At 39.6% G+C, this 17982-nt stretch overlaps 1 protein-coding gene across 3 annotated transcripts in view; it reads right to left on the bottom strand.

The window, feature by feature from the left end:
• Positions 1-17982, bottom strand: part of RIC8B (RIC8 guanine nucleotide exchange factor B) — a 34052-nt gene that overhangs the window by 5601 nt on the left and 10469 nt on the right. For all 3 annotated transcript variants that reach the window (XM_052668598.1, XM_052668599.1, XM_052668597.1), the window contains 7 exons: positions 15116-15724; positions 11752-11846; positions 7336-7489; positions 6914-7009; positions 4326-4470; positions 4029-4173; positions 2351-2470 (listed from right to left, as the gene is read on the bottom strand). In XM_052668598.1, coding sequence (XP_052524558.1) covers positions 2351-2470; positions 4029-4173; positions 4326-4470; positions 6914-7009; positions 7336-7489; positions 11752-11846; positions 15116-15724 — 1364 coding nt within the window. The remainder of the gene's footprint in view (positions 1-2350; positions 2471-4028; positions 4174-4325; positions 4471-6913; positions 7010-7335; positions 7490-11751; positions 11847-15115; positions 15725-17982) is intronic.

Genomic DNA, 17982 nt, shown 5'->3' with positions numbered 1-17982 from the left:
GGTATCTCTGATGTTTTGTAAAGGAAATAAATAATAAAGGTTGAGTTAAATCTGTTTGCAGACTCGGAGATGCGCACCATAGGCAGAAAACACACTGATTTACAGCGACCCAACAACTCCCAGCAAGCCACCACCTATTTCTTACCACAGGCAAAGCCCATGAAGTTACTTTAGGGCCAAGTTCAGGCATTCGGCGACCTACCTAACATCTACATCTTCCAAGTGCTGCAGCAGAAAGCATTAATGAGGGTGAAAATCTTGATAATCTGTACATATTTAATACTTTCATAAAGTAACTGCATCCAGCCAAATCTGAGCAAACATTTAGTTTCCATATAAGCTTTTGTACAACCTGAGCCAGTGTTAGTTTGGGCAGAGTAAATGGGTGCACAAGCAATCTTCAGCTTTTCTCCATACCTGTTGATAAAACTAGGTGATAATTTGCAGTTTAGCCTTATTGAGGGTCAATTACTTCATGAACAGGCCTAAGTACCAGCAACGTAACAGAAAACAAAAGCCTTGGAAACATGACCGGAAACATGACCTGAAACAACCAAAAGCGTGGAACAATTTAACAGCACCTCAAAGCAATTTCAATTCTTCAGTGCTGATGATCAAAATTAATGAGAAATTTGGAGAGCAGAAATCCACTGGCGCCTTATGGAACAAGGGGAAAAACACCACTTTATTACTTCCAATAAACCCACACCAAAGGGTACGCTGCAAAAACAGATAGCAGCCACTAATGACAGGCCATATATTTGCAGTGATGTACTGCTGTTTTGCAAATTTGTTTTTTTGAGGAGCTCAGTCTGTCTCTCAGGTAGCTTTTCAAAAATAATAAAAGCCAGACTGCCTTCATTACCCTCAGTCAAAAGGGGAAAAGAGTTTGTTAGTCCTTCAACTGTTTTCCATACCTTTCTCTAGTAAAACAGGCTATCACAGCACCTACAGTGGGGTCGCATCAACAAAACTGCCCTACAGTAAAAACCAATCAAACAAACAGCAGAAAGAGTTGCAGCCCTGAAGATTTGGCAGTTCCAGTACTATAGAAGGAACTGCAGGTGGATGTAATGAGACATAAAAGCCCAAGGTGACAGCAAAGCTACTGGCCAAGAGAGTAAGGAGCAATACCAGGCACCAGCTGCTTGTCAGTTTTTAGCAGGCAACACAGCAGGTGTCTCCAGCCCTCCAAACTGAAAAGGCTCTTAGGCTACAGTAATGCCATTTGGACTTCTTGTGCAACTACTAGAGTGACAGCAACTGACTTGTCTTCAGTTTTTCTTTCTCTACATCTTCCCTTTAAAGAAAAAAAAGCTGTAGACCATTTAGACATTTTATTATGCTATTCCTAATGCTCAGCATCTTAATTCTCTCCTCATGTAGCAGCCATTTGGTTTTACATAATAGTTTAACTAGAATTACATGTGCATTCTGTTTTCTTCTCTTTATTAAGAAGACTGTAAACTTATGACACTTGCTTCCCATACAAATAACCTGGATAAAGTATTCAAGTATCCAATTATTTCACTGAATCAGTTGTCTCCAGTTTCTTCCCTGCTCACACTCTGGTTTATACTTCAGTCTCTGCCAGCTAATAGGAAATCCAGAACCACCCCCAGGATTTGCTGTTTCCACAATCCTTAGCAGACAGGTGAAAACATTTAATTGGCTGGAACATCTCTCAAGATAACTTTTTATTTGAATATTCACCGACTCTACAAAACACAAACGTTTCTATCTTCAGGTTCATCCCCTCGTTTGAAAAATGATTCACTTACAAATTCACCTAAATCTACAGCTCACATACCACACCAATTTATTTTATGGCATTACCATAGCCATCTAGAACAAATGATAAAGCCTCCTTTGTAACCCAATCTGCATTTACTCTAAGTCCCGATGAATTCTTAATTGTATCTTCCCTTTTACTTGCTCTAATAGATAACTCATTTCTTCTGCTGACAGCTGTTTCCATGCAGTAATTGTTCTTCAGATCAGCAGCATGACATAAATATTTACCATCAGATCCTGCTTGGGATAAACAAGTATACCTGTCTCGTGCTTTCTCATACATCAAAATGAGAAATTCATTTAATTATTCATCAGCCTACCCATTTAGTAAGCAGGTTCCATCAACACCTGATTCTGTCCAACCCTATCCCAAAGGGGTTTCCTTTGAGGTAAAACATCACTCTTTCCTTTGAAGTATTAAACATTTTTCTCTACAGCAAAATTGGCTCTAATTCTGCAGAGTAGGTTACAGCACTATTTGAAGCTGTAGACTTTAGTAAAGAGCAAAGGACGGGGATGTAAAGCGTCTCCATCAAATGCAGCTAAAATACAATACCTGGAAAGTTTATCAAACATGTTGACAAGCTTCATAGCTTCATATTCTTTTTGTTCTTCTGTCATTTCATCCATTGGATTAGGCATGGGTTCTTCCAAGTGACCAGTGATAAGGTTAATGCTGGAGGTGGAAAGATAAAATAGTTACATTTCTAATAAAAATGTATGTAAATTGTCTGTCTTTTTAAGAGGAGGAAAGAGCAACTCACAGACACCACTGAGACTAATGCTGTCTGAACTGCATGTGAAAGCTCTTACTATAGCCAACCTACACACTGATCTGTAGTCTTTTCCTGTGACTCACAATACAGCTTCCTGTTGATGCACTGTATAATTCCTTGTTCACTACTCTAGTACTGCACATTCCACTAGTACTTGTTATGCTCTACACCATACAGTAGTTTGAGAGCAAGGTATTAACGCTGGTAATGACAATGTCATTAGTAATAATGACACACAGGGGGAGCAAATAACAGATATATGATTGCAACTAATCTACAGGCTTGATTTTAAGAACACAGACCAAAAGGGAAATTTTCTTATTCAGGAAGAAGCGCTGAATTAGGTTTCCTTCTCATGATCACTTTTGCTCAAAACAAATTAGTATTACACTGTGAATTTACAATCTCAGTTATTTTCACTGTTAAACCAAGTGAATGGTGATGCAGAGATGGTGAGAAACAAAAGCAGAGAATTAGTTTTAAAGCACATTTTCAGGAAAAATTATCATTGCAAATAGCTTGACCACAAACAAAAACTACACAGAAAACCAAATGCAACTGATGCTTTGTCCTGAACATTTCATTTAAGTGCTACCTTTTAACTAAACAGACGTCATAGTTTTACTTCTGTGCGTACAGCTGGATATGAATCATAGAATCATGGAATGGCCTGGGTTGAAAAGGACCACAATGATCATTGAGTTTCAACCCCCTGCTATGTGCAGGGTTGCCAACCAGCAGACCAGGCTGCCCAGAGCCACATCCAGCCTGGCCTTGAATGCCTGCAGGGATGGGGCATCCACAGCCTCCTTGGGCAGCCTGTTCCAGTGCGTCACCACTCTCTGGGTGAAAAACTTCCTCCTAATATCTAACCTAAACCTCTCCTGTCTCAGTTTAAGACCATTCCCTTTTGTCCTATCACTATCCACCCTCGTAAACAGCTGTTCCCCCTCCTGTTTATGAGCTCCCTTCTGAAAGAGCAGAGACAAAAAAGGAAGAAAATAACATGAAGTGCAGAAATAAATCTGCTCTGCAAAACTTTTCTGCCCTGCTTTGTTACTCTGAAAGAGTATTGTCTCTTACACCTTCCCTTATTCTCATTTAACAAGCTTAGATTTTAAGGTAGCATTTAGATGGACAACACACGTATTCTGAACCTCTAACAGTGTTCTTAGGTCATCCACAAACATTTTGAATTGTTTCTTTTTGACAAGCATTTCATTTTTATGTAGCTCCACCTACCGAAATTAAATCATTATCAGAGAGGGTATTTTTTCCTTGGAGCCACCCAACTGTATTCTGTTCCTCAGTAATTCAACCATGAGGCCAAGAAGAGACAGTACTCCATATAAGCACATGTAATTCAACAGCCGGCCATTTTGTAAAAGGGGAAACAGAAAATTATGTCAAAACATCTTGACTGCAAGAAGAAATGCAGAATTGAAACCAATACCATACTTGGGCTTTGCAGATTTGTATTCTTCCGTATCTGTATCTTCATCATCCGAGTACCAATGATCTCCTCTTCCCCCTGCTAACAGGCCCCTTGCTGCCAATAATCCTGCCGCGTTACCGTAGCCTGTGTATTTTAACAAGCTGTCAACTGCAAAGAGTGAGACAAAAGATTGTTCAGCTTAGAATCAGCTACAGAACAAAAAGCATATAGTTCTGCCACAATCAAAAGAGTTATAGCGAGAGGCAAGCATTACAGCACGACTTCATGTAAAAGGGAGAAGAAAAAAAATAAATGTATACCTCTCTCTTTACAAAGAACAAAAAGAAATTCTGCTGCAATTTGCTTTACTCCAAGGTCAACATGTGTCATGAGGCGCACAAGCTTGTTTCTCACTGTTGTGCCAACTTCTGGACGACTCGATACGTCTCTTAGTGGAGGCAGTACCTAGCAGCATTAAAAATAAGAGAACAGCAACATAGAATACATGGAAACACTGAGCCAATCCTTGCAGAAACACTGTAAAGAGAACAAGAAAATATTGCAGTTCCGCTGCTTTAAAGAAAGGACCAATATCAACCCAGCTGTGTTTACATGGACTAGCAATGATTCTTGCTCCATCACACATTCAGTCCTTCTGGTCTGCCATCCTGGGCAAACGCATGCTGAACCTCAAGCACACATCTGGGAAAGGACAGCTATTAGCAGTTTAAAAGCACAAATGTCTGGTCCAAAATAGTTGGTTACAGGCAACAGCGACCTTATGTTCTTAGATTCTTGTGTTTTGTTCAAGTTTCTGGCAAAAACATTAATAACAGCTTAGTGAAACCCACCTTAATAGGATGCATAATTTGTACAGAACAGTAAGTATACTTACAGTGAAAAAGCAGGAAAGTAAGTCATACTGCAAGTTCTCACAAAAATTTCAGAAACTGTCTTCATGTGTAAAAAAGGAAATTCATCCTTCTCCCAGATAACATCCTTAGAAAGCTGAAGCTCGCTTTCAAAAAGATTTTGGAGAAAACACTTTTTTAACATAACCTAAAACGCACTGTTTTCTCATTATATATCATTAGTATTGTTAACTTCAACCCTCCAGAAAGCCAGGAGATGCCTGAAATGTTTGGTTGGGCAACCTAACTTCAGCCTGTCTTTTTCTGTGCATTCAAACTCAAACCCCAGATTATGATCATTATTTTGCATTCACAGGACATGACATGCAAACAGACCTAAGCCATAACACCAATTATTTAGTAGTTCGAAGACTCCTGAAAGAATTATAGATCGCCCACGTTTTACTAGCTAAGGAAACCAAGCTTGTCACTAATTGCCATTAAGAAATGCAGGTTCTTTGTTTTCTAGGTGTTTAACACAAAACATTGTGTTCTGTGCAAATTTGCTGCACAGTCACGGAAATCAGACTCACTGGGAGCTGATACTGACATGCTATGTATTGACTACTTTGAGAAGGACAGGCCTGTTGTTTTTCTTTTTTTTTCAATCTAAGCACTCACATAACTAGCAAACACTTTGTCCCTGCTTACTTTCCCCATGGGGAAAATACCATGACTGCCATTTCCCACAGTGCTGTAAGAATGAATTCATGTTTTCAGAACAGTTGAATGCTAATACCGTGATGAGTTCCACAGGACAGTCCAGGAGGAAATTAATCTTCAGATGAGAATTTGAATAGTGCACACTAAATAAAGCCTAAGGCCAACACTCAAACCATTCAAAATATCAAACATCTGGTCATGTAGTTAGCAGCACCCATCCGTTTCCTGCATTATGAGGCAGTGTTCCTGGGGGAAGACAACCAGTTGCATCCTGACACCTAGATGCTGAGATGCAGTAAAAACATGCAGACAGCCTCACTTTCTAACTTTGGAATATTTGGCTCTGCAATTTTTTTTTAAAAGAAATTTAACAGATGAGAAGGAGTATTCCAGGAAAGAACTGCTGCAAACAAAATATTTAAACAAAAATGGGCTTCAAAACACTGTCTGGTGAAAGAAGTGGGCAATATATGCAAAATATGCTCACTGCCATTACAAATCCTATTTGTGAATTCAGGCACAGCTTTGATCTGGGAGTGGCATTTAAGATGCAAACCAAAAAGCATCACAGGTTAGGAAAAACACATCCCTCAGCTGGTCTCATCTGTTCCTTCCTTACTCATGTTTTAAAGTTTTCTCTCTTCAACTTCAGGAAAAGCAGCAAATAAAACCCCGAAACCCACCACACTCAACCATTATGTGATCGTTTAATCTTTCACCATAGTGCTGGAATCATTTTTCCCTCAGAAGAACCTCTCAGAGTCTGCACTGTATTCAACAGCTCTTTGAAGAGACCTTTAAGTGATAAAGGACGACATTTTGCTCCAATGGAACAGCAGATCCATGCTTGGTTCACAAGTTTCAGTTCCCAAGACTCCTGTCTGCTGAGTCAAATTAAAGCTCAAGCAGAAGTGACCAAAATGTCTGTAGTCTCACTGGCTTCCATACAGCTTGATAAAGTCTGTTCATCTGCACTGAAGTATTTCTGACAAGCTGGATGTAAGGGGTCAGACATTACTGGGCTTTTTTCCAACCACAGTGACCCCCCTACCACAGCTTTACAATATCTCCAATATTATTTAACAGCTCACAGCATTTATTGTGGAACTTAAGCTATACTATCTATTGATTTACGTGACTCTGGAAAAATATTTCTATAGCTGACAGCTGTGAGAGGCATAATGGAAAAAATAAATACCGGAGAGAGAACTTTCTGGGTAATTTAATAGGAAACCATCCATGCTTTGAAGGTATCAGTGCACTGCACTGATGTACAAATCTAAGAATATTTGTTATTAGTTTCATATTCGAATTTAGATGACTATTCTACATACCTGAGCTTTGATAAACTTCCTGATATTCCTATGAGTTCGGCAGCATTCTGTTAATAAACTGAGAACTGGAGTCAGACCTTCTCTATAGCTGCTTCCCTAAAATAAAAACAAATAAAAAAACATTTTTAACGTGCATTTCAAATCCTATGAACTTTACAAAAAAGCCCCGTGATGATCAAATCATGAACTTCACACAGATATAAACAAAGAGCCAAATGCTCATGGTCCTAAAAACACAAGCATGCTTCAGGTATTCACAGGAATTTGCTCTCAATTTTGAAATGTTTCACAATCTAGAATCAAGCAAGGACATCCATGTTTTTCCTAATGCTGCCTGAAAAGATTCTTACAAACATTACAGACATCCACTTTTTAATTTAATGAAAGAAGCCACATTTGACAGAAACCTTCACAGACCATACCTTGTCAATTCTCTTCTCCATGAAATCCAATAAAATCTGGATGGCTCTCATATTCATACCATTGTATTTTATATCTGTTTCCTCCTGGGATGATGGATTAATAAGGACATCCAAGCAAGAAACGGGAATATTGCTTAAGAGGTTGATTGCATTGCTGAAACAGATTGTTAGAATTTGTTATTTATTTGAAAGAAAGAAGCAAAGGCAGCACAACTTGCCGTACTGTTTGTTTGACTGCAACAACAACAACAAAAGGCCCTGCAACTGAAGCAATGCTTTGTTTTCTATTCTCTGCATTTTAAAGAAGGTGGCACACATTATGCCTGAGTGCTAGCTTCAGAATGAGCAAGAAAAAAGAATGACCTAAGCTCCAGAAGCAATAGAGCAGCAGTGCAGCATCACCTCTAGCCTTCACAGAATCACATCCCTAGGATAAGGCACAGCCACCAGCACTACTTTCCAGCAGCTGAGCCAGCAGGGGGAACTCTCACATTGACTTGCAGGGCTCAGAGCTTTTTCCTCCTTGAAACTGAAAAGATTTTACAATCTGGCCATGTCCTATCATTATTCTGACAAAAGTATGCCATGGAAATCTACTTCTCCCTCTGTATATCAGTGGAGTGTGGTGGTAATTTCTCAGTTTCCCTGGAATGCTTTCACTTTTCCTCAGCTCGTAGTATGTAGGAAATACAAGAGGCTTTAACACTTCAAAAAGCTCAGGCTTACTTACCAAGCACTAACGTGCAATAACTGGCAGCTTTTGCAATCCACAAAGTGGAGTACAATGAGGAACTTACTTTGCAAGGAACTTAAGGAACTCCGTTACATATCCTTTGAGTTTGCTTTCTATCCTGTTCTCATTACACAGACCACAATTTGTACTCTTCCTGAAGCAGACTAAATGACACAGATGCAGCAAAACTTAGAACTGTCTTTATTTAATGCCCAACTGCAATTTGAAATGGACATATTTAAAAATACTACAGAATGATGTGGTTTTAGGTAAGCAGGCCTCAAAGCTATCAAAAGACCTATGGGTAAACGATGTTCCAAAGAGTGTCTGAGAATCCCAAGAGTGGAGAAACTTCAGTTAATGCTTTTACATAGAAGCTGCACTCTGTTTTTACGTTATTCATACAATTCTAACAAAGGTCTAACATGTCAGAAAGCAAAACAGCAATGACACGAGAGGATTTCTAACAAATGTGCTGCTTGGAGTCTGATCAGGCTCCACGCTGTTACCTCCCTTCTGTTCTTCTAATAACTGAATTTCAGACGACTTGCTCTTTTGGAAGAAATTATTCTCATTCCTGTTTAAGACATCTTCTACATTACAGAAGTCCAGTATTTCAGGAGTAGTCAGAAGCAAAGCAGACTGAAATTCAACAAATATTTGGTGGCTTTCATCCTTTCATCAAAAGTTCTCTTTTTAACCAGTTCCTTATTAAACAACCAAGTTCTCAAACACCTACAAAATTAATTTTCTGGATCACTGTGTCTGAGCTATTCTTTTCAATAAATGAAGCCCAGCTTTCTGATCTTTGTCACTTCACTGACAGTTTTATTTGTGGTAGAGGAGTGTATGAAATTCTCCAGCTACCAGGAAGTCAGTGACTATGCACAGATCCGCACAATAGTGTTTGCATTCCTACTCCAGGGGGTAGAAATACTGCGTATATTACTCTCCCCTTTTTGGCTTCCCAGAGATCATTAATCACTGGGACATGACATCCACCCACTCATGCTCCCAGCCCCCTCCTGATATGCAAATTCAGAAGCAAAGGCCTATTTAGAGCTGCAGAATGCCTTGATTAAAGCCTTGTTAGTGGGCAAAAACGGCACTCGCTCTAATATGTGGTGCTGTAAGCTGTTCATATTCAAACGTTAAGTAATGACGTGACAGAACCACAATAATGACAACAATAGCTGGTACTAAATTAGTTAAGGGATTTTTTGTAGGTAGCTTCTGCTCATTTCTTAGGAAGATAAGTCAAACCAAGAATCTGTACAACACAGTTAAGGGCATGTATCCAATACCTGATGCTCATATAAAATAAATCCTCAGCTTGGACACTCTGAGCACAAGAACTCATGCAACACACTGTAACAGGCCCTCCAAACCCTTCAGCTGCACATCTTACATTCTGCAGGTTTTCAGACTTACAGAAGTGAACAGAAACTCCAGGTAATACGCCTCCTGATACTGCATTCTGCATTCAAGTCTGTTTATTTATTTATTTATTATTCAAGTCTGTTTCATTCTATGACTAATGACACTTTAGTAACTGTGTTACTGCTGGCTGGGATGCAGACGGGGAAGCTGAACTCTTTCTGACTCTCACCTCAGTGCAGCAATAAGGACCCCATGGTCAGAGCCCAGCCTATTTAGCAGCCCAACTGACCCAGCCTGCTTTCCCATGCTGGCTATAGACAGCTTACACAGGTTTAGCCATGTATTGCAGAAACTTCAATTAGGAATGAAAGATTTCCTCAGCTTATTACAACAGGGGATTGAACTGAGATACCCAACTCCCTGAGATCTGCTGGGTCATAACTTCTGACTGTATCTCTTCTGTTCCAGAACTGCCCTGTGATGAATGTTGGGGGTAGAAAAGCATCCTAAGTTATTCAGCTTCTACTGCAGCATGTAGCGTTCCAAGGCAAAATTTAAGCTCTGCAGATGGGCTGAGATATTTAAATCACAAAGTTCCAAATGTGTGCTGTGCTACTCTAACACATTTAAAAAAAAAACAACAAACAAACAACTTTGAGCATGTCATAAATCAAGATCAAATATTACAGGCAGCAGTGCTCCACTTGCACTCTTCTGTCAACCTAAGCTGAACAAAATTGGCTAACAGAGGGAAAAAGTTGTATTCCCAGCAGAAAAAGGCCAATGCAGTGGTATGCTGAATTTTATGGAGAAAGGGAGACAACAGAAGGAATAAGGCAGTGATTCATCCTCCCTCCTTCTGCTTCCCCTCCTCAGAACTGGGGGGAATTCTTGCCTTGATCTGGCACCTCCATAAGGAGGGATGCTCCATGTAAGTAGCATATCTACAAAACATATTCCTTCTGGCTGAAAAAAAGCAAAAAAAAAAACAAAACAAACAGAAATCACACTAATACTACATGTTGTCCATTGCTGCTTACCTCTATCTATAAAGCCCTCTTTGGTCCTGATCTGCAGGTGTCTACAAGGGGTAAACACACAAGGGCTTTCATAATGCGCATCCTTTTGTGACAGCGCAAGGAAATTAAATTTTACAAGGGTGATATTTTACAGGGTAATTAGGCCAGTTTTGCACTCCTGGACAAGGAAATATGGCATTTTTCTTGTTTTCACAAGAGCAGCATCCACTGTACGATAATTCATCAAACTATCAGGCAGTCGTTGGGAACTTTACAAGCTGAAGTGATAAAGATCTCTATCTTCCAGTAGCTGTGGAACTTACACAGATCTGTTCAATTTTCCCAGCAGTAGGAATTTCAGACCCATCAGTCTTTGCTTCAGAAGGATGAGAAAGCAAAAAAACAAACCACCACAAGCAGCAGCACAGAGAAAACACTGACTGCCTTTTAGGACACACTCAGCACTAACTCCAGTCATGGCAACTACTGCAGCAGTCTCCTAAATTATTCCAAATCAGCCTGCAAAAACTGAGAATGGCTCTGATGTGGGATTTTAGTGCTTGCCTACTAAGACTGTTGATCTCTAAGAGCTTTCCAAGATTTCACTAAAGCTCATTTAACTCTTTCAAGACCGCTGGGTGTGAAAAGCTGCACCCTTCTTGCTGGATACTGCAGGTTCATAAAAGGATCATCAAAAGATCTTGCACTTAGATAAACTGATGTCTCAGACAAAGAAAACTGCAAAACAGGTTTTTATTGCCCAAGCTATTGTGGCATAGTGTCTGATGCTCCTGTATTTGCTCAGCTCTTTGAATAACTCGATTTGATTAAAAACAAAAATGTCATGGGAAAAGACTACTAACGCTGAACAGAGAAGAATCACCAGACGTCAGCAAGAACACTGAGTTTCAATTGAGTTATTGGAGGTAAATATGAAGAAAGCAATTGGGTGTGGGACTGACAAGAAACACACCCAGAACTGCAAGATGACTTAACTGGAACAAATAGTGATGAAGAAATTGACACTGGTACTACTTATACTCTTGAACTACTGGAGACAGAAGTATCAATGTGTTACTTCCACTGCGTTATCAAAATTGCAGAAATTACATACAAAAACCTCACAGTTTTCCATCAACTTCTATGCAAAACAACAAGAGTTGCATTCCACCATAAAATTACAGTTTTCACTGGTTCTCAGATTCCCACTTTAGATATCAGTGAAAGCGACTCATTTATTTTGTGGTAATAACACAAGTAGATTGTCTCTGCAATTTTACCAACCTGTGCAACTCTTCAGTTTTGTCTTCAGTGGGGCCCGTGGTTAATAAGCAGTACCGAAGGATGGCAGCCATGTAACGAAATTGATGAGATTCATTCTATATAAATATAAATTATGAAGATATTTTTTCATTTTGAAGATTGCAAGTGAGGTTTTCAGGTCACTAGAATAATAAAAATTAAAAATGGAAAATACCTATTAGATCACAACATCCATCCCTATCAATACAAGGACTTCACCTTAGAGTTCACTTGAACGCTTAATGCAGTGTACTTTCAGATGCTGGCCTTTCAACAAATGAAGCCTTTTAAAAAGCAAGGGGATCTTCTTCCAGCCAAATGAGTCCTCGCTAATAGAAAACCCCATTAGAACTATTTGCCCAATTCCATACAATTATTCCTAACATAACATTCCTATCTTCTTCTCTATTTACACCCAGGACTGATGTCTCTTCATCAGTTTAGATTACATACGTTCTCTGCTCGTCTCATTCTCACTCAGTGCTTTTGCTGCCAACAGTTTCATTCTCCCACCCAATATGTTTCCTTTCTTAGTTCACTTGCTTCTGTTCCCTTGACATTTTTCTACACTTCCTTAATAACTTCTCTACACTCAGCAACCTTATTTGCCCTACTTTTCCTCTCTTGAAACAGCACTTCCTTCCAGTCTTTCACCACAGTGCAGTCACACAGAAGTGTGCCAGTAAAGGTAATCACAAAACTATATCTATCATTGTCTTGTCCTTTTTATTAGCTCCTCTTGGCATCCATCATATGTTCTTTGTGTATTTGGCTTTGCACAAAGCACCCCAATACATCACATGTAACATCAGCATCCAAATCTGCCAACTGTACCACCTGCAGCTCCTCTGGCTTTGCTACTTTGAAATCAACTCCAGTCATTAAACACTGGTGTTTCAGATGGTTCTCTTCTCCTTATGATGAGTTTCATTCAGCTTTCTACCCACACACCTCTCTGATCTCCCTTTTGTTTTCCAGCCTGCCTGTTTCTCAACTTTTCAAATTCTGCATCTTCAGTCCCCTTAATTAACATGATGTTTACTTTTCTTACAGATCATTAATATTTCCACAGGGATACTTGCTAAGCAGAACATCACCTAATATCTTGTTAAGAGTTTATAACTATCAAAGAGTTCTTTAATTTAAGGGTTGCTTGCTTTTAGGAACATTTAGTGAGAACTCATTACATAAACTCCATTTCAAAACACGAAAGAAGGTTCTCCTGTCCCAGAATGACTTCAGCTCTCATCCCATAAGCCAACTAAATGAAAAGGATATTAATACCAAAATGTCTTGAAATTGGAAGGGAATTTTCCTGATAGTTGCCTGTGTGGGTTTTTCAAGGAGGAAAAAATCTGCGGGAAAAAGCCTCCCTTACACCAAAGGCAGGTGCCCAATGAAACCTCACCAGGTGACACAACTGCCTCCTTCCTCCCATCTGCTGTAAGCTGTTTTTCATCTCAGAAATCTTGAGCAAGTATACTAACAACTTGATATTATAATAACTTGATATAATAACTTGAGACTGAGATTTCAAGAGATTACTTCTCAACAGGCCAACATGTAATACTGACTCATTTTCCAGAGAAAAGTTCCTCACTTTCTTCACACTTCCCCAAAATTCGAAGCACCCAGCCTCTCTGATTTTTTTTTCACTCAATCAATTAATCTTAAATTTAACTTTTTATCTGGTGTCCCTAAGATATAATCTTTATATTTCTATATGGTTTTACATTTTGGAATGTAATAATTAGCACCGTGTCTGTTGTTCAGTACAGTACACTAAAATGAACAATTACTTGCCTATTACTTATTTTAACCACTGCTACCTTCTACTTAGCTTCATACACTACAGATTTACAACACCCAATGAAAAGTTAACAAAACTGTTTTAGAGACAATATGACATGGTCTAAGAACACCTTTTAATCTATTTAATTCTATTGCTCTAATATAGGCCCAAGTTTATAAATTTGAATATACAACACAAAACACAGCATCTCTGTCCATGAGAAAAAAATAGACCTGCTGTTGCCATAGAAAATAGAGAAATTCTATGAATAAGATAACAAAGAAAGTGTGTTTGGTTCTCATACATGACCTAATCTTAAAAGATCATGTTTAAATCCAAAACTGAAGCTGTGATGATGGGAGAAAAAGACATTCAAAACAGCATCTGCTTGTTTTTTTCGGTTACGTGTGGCTGGAAATTACAGTTGATGGGCTTATCCTCAAGCCCAGAAAAAAACAAATAAAACTAGTCAAACTCCTCAGCTCTAATTGTTACTCTGTTGCCACAGTCCACAATCTCAAAGGATGCAGCCAGCTGGTACAGCTACATGACAGAGTTTTTCCTAGCCAACTAATTACTGCTGAACAGTTCGTTTTCTTTCAGAGGTCTCGGACTCTCATTAAACAGTCTTCTTTGACACATTCTACTGTATTTTGCATTTTTTTTGTTTGGAAACATACACTTCTAATTATTTCATTATATCATCCAAGCTACTCCCCCATTAAACAGAAAACACATTGAAAAGACTTTTTTTTTTTTTTTTGGCCTAAGTAGGAATAAGAGCAAGAAAGTTATTTTTGCATTATAAGCAATAAGCATTAGAGACTCAACACCTCTTAAAACCCCAAGAATGGTTCGGGTTGGAAGGGACCTTAAAGCCAGTCCCAAGCTCCCTACGTGGGCAGGGCTGCCACCCAGCAGCTCAGGCTGCCCAGGGCCCCATTCAACCTGGCCTTGAATGCCTCCAGGGATGGGGCACCCACAGCTTCTCTGGGCAGCTGTGCCAGCACCTCACCATTCTCTATGTCAACAATTTCTACCCAACATCTAATCTAAATCTTCCTTCTTTTAGTTTAAAACCATTTCCCACTGTCCCATCACTGCAGTTCCTGGTGAAATGCCTCCTCATCTTTCCTGTTGACCCCCTCTAAGGAGAGAAAGGCCACAATGAAATCTCTCCAGAGCCTTCTCATCTCTAGGCTAAACAAGCCCAGCCCCCTCAGCCTTTCTTCATAGGAGAGGTCCACCAACTCTCCAATCGCTTTTGATCAATATATGACAGAGTCAGCATTCACATATTCAGAGGAATTTTCTCAGACTGGTTTGTCATTTAGGAAAGCTATGACACCAATACAAAATTTCAGCAGCACCTCAGTTGCTGTACTGAAAAACGCAATCTAAATTCTATCAGAATGACAGCAGCAAAAAAAATAAAAAAAATAAAAAAAAAATAAAATCCTTGCTCTGGAGCTAGGACAAAAACTGCTGCTTATGTTGGTTCTTGCAGGCTGAGCAAAACCCGTTTAAAGAACAATCATTTCAACTAAAGCTTACCTTGCTATGGACATTCCAGCTGTCAAGCGTTACATTGAAAAGAGCCTTCAGTGCCTCAATGGCACAATTTGTCTCTTGCAAAGATAAAGGCGGCCTGTCGTGGTCTTCTGCTGCTTTATATTCTCCTGTCCATCTTACATTCAGGGAACTTTCCAAAGCCTGAGTCAAAACTTGCACTCCTTGTAGTTCCTGCCGCAACTGCGATCTAATATCTGTGTGCAGAAGTGACAAGAGGAAGAGAAGACGCAAATCAAAGCATTTAATGTCACCAACCAGCTGTTGGTCCTTGCATTTTTTCAGAAGATTGCAGAGCATGGCTGCAAGATTCAGTTCCAAACTGAGCTTCTGTGCAACGGCACTGTTAAAAATTATGTTACAGAGGCATTTTAGAGCTTCTACTATAACAGGAAATTCGGACACCCGCTCCAAAGGATCTTCCACAATATCCAGCTTTGCCAGTCTCACGAGGATCTGCATGTTCCTCTTTGTGGTTACAGGCACCAGAACCTTCTTGTCCCTGGACAGAATCCGCAGTGCTTCCAGACAGGCAGTTTGACACGAGGTTTTTGTGTCTTTTTCCAGAATGTTCAGAATTCCCTCACATAGTTTCTAAGCAAAGACAAAAACAAACAAAACCTAATCAGTTTCATTTAAACATTGCTAGCAACAGGTAAACAACTTCTGCTAAGCTCCTAGCTTTGAGTTTTCAGCTAAATTGATTTGGGAAAATAGGTATTCCATACTAGCTTTTCAAAACAGAAGCCATTATGAAGGACCTCCAAAGATCACCTACAACAGTCTTCCTCACAGACTCATCCAAACACATCAATGTTAGCAAAAGTGTTAAGACCAAATGGTAGCACAGATGCTACCAACCATTGCCAGCTATACGATTTTCTCAGATTCAGGTCTGAAAACCTGAGAAGTGAGAGCAAAAAGGCTAGAGAGAAGTGAAAGGTTTTAAAAACATATTGAAGTAGAGCAGCCATACCTCCAGGACCTGCAAAACCATAAGCGGAGGTTGTTTCAGTCAGGAAACTGGGGGAAACGAAACCAAACCTAAGTGACTGCCCCACATACAAGTATTAGTACTTCATTTGTACCATTTCAACACGATCTACCAACTTCTCCCACATTAATCGTGACTGTCTCTGGCTGACACAGGAACATAACAGGAAACTTTTTATTGGAATGCTTAGGCTGTCTCACTAAACAGTAAAACCACTGCTTTGTCAACACAACTTGCCCTTTAGGTTGAAATATTCACTGATACTTTACGCAAGTGTGACTGTAGGGTTAAACAGATAAATGCAGAAAAAACACTTCCCAGAATCTCCAGGCCAGAACAACAGTAACTGAATTAAATGAGAATGAACTTTCATATGACTTTGAAAGAAGCAATGAGAAAATCAATCAGAAGAGAGACAAGACAGGACAGAAGAGACTGCTGGATGACAGATGTCTCTGTAGGGTTTTTATGCCCTATGTTCACTACAGTAACACTACATATGGGTATAATTATGAAGAAGCTCTCATGTAAGCCTCATAGGACACAGTTCCTCCTTGCTTCTTACCTTCCAGCTTTGTGTCTTGACCACTGCCTTAAAAACTCCCAATGAAGCAGAGGAGCAACTGCCCTAAACAGCCTTGCTGCGTAAGTCTTCTCAGGACCCAAAACTTGCACAATGGTTTCAAGCAACGTATGTTTATATGAAAACAACATAAGAGGCTATGGGAATAGTAGTATTAGTAAATAAAAAAAAAAGAAAAAAGAAAAAATATAGTGCTAAGGGAATAGTCTCTGAAATGGCATCTCTCACTGCCAGCAGAGAGGTGGGGAGCACAGCACCCCGACACAAAGATCAAAGCAAAAGCTCCACTTGTGACAAGCAGAGCCTCATTACCACGATCACTATAACTAAATCCAAAATAAAGAAGAAAGGTTGTCTAGAGCAAATCTAGAACAGATGCTCCAGAAGAATAAGGGATAAAAAAGCCCAACAAATCTCCCAGAGTGTTAAAAAGATATTCTGTAAACAAAATCAGTATAATTGGAAGTGTGCTTGTCCCGGGGTGAAGGCCACCCAAAAGCATTTCCCAGCCAAACAAGGCCTTGACTCCTTCCTGGCAGCTCTGACTGGCTCTAGCCAGTAGGAGTTGGAAATGAAGGGTGAGCTCCACCTCTTGCTATTGCACAAGCAACATGACTATTCTTAGTGAGAGGTTTACAGAAACTGCAGCTGACCACCCTATGGCAGCATAGGTTTGCAACATGTGAATTTCATGGGCAAATGCCTAGAACAAGATGCTAACCTACCTTTGCTCCCACAGAGCTGTACAGTTTGTGAGACCTAATGTTTCTGAAGGTGGCATCTTTGAGGTGTTTTAAGGAAAAGTAGTAAAATTTTAAGAAACAAGAAGCGACCAGCCTGGACTTCCAGTCAGATTACCTGGACACAGCTTCATTTCTTACAAGAACTTTGCTTTATTGTTAAAAGAATTTTCCACACAATTAACTTCACTCTGCAAGCTGAAGCAACAGTCATGAAGTGCGTTTGATGTGATATTCAACAGGACTGAACAGACAGTCCTGATAGGAAAAGGCCAGTTTATCCTGTCCCCAGCCTAAGCCCATTTCTATTAGGCTAAATAAATGCAGTACTACAAAGTTACCTGATTTTTCACTCCTAATGCTACCGTAAAACAACTGAAGGTTTCTGATGGGACTTCAAATAACAGGGATCAATGCACAAACGAGGTGATCCAGATCAACAGTCTTTGAAATTAAAGGGAGCTTCTAGTTCCTCTCGTTAGTTAAGTTGTGCCCACCTGCTGCTAGGGAAGCATCACCACAAAATGTCAGAAGC

Source organism: Tympanuchus pallidicinctus, unplaced genomic scaffold, assembly GCF_026119805.1.
Source record: "Tympanuchus pallidicinctus isolate F22 unplaced genomic scaffold, pur_lepc_1.0 scaffold8, whole genome shotgun sequence".
Taxonomy (NCBI): domain Eukaryota; kingdom Metazoa; phylum Chordata; class Aves; order Galliformes; family Phasianidae; genus Tympanuchus; species Tympanuchus pallidicinctus.
Note: the sequence above shows the minus strand (reverse complement) of the source record. Positions and strands in the feature narration are given on the sequence as shown.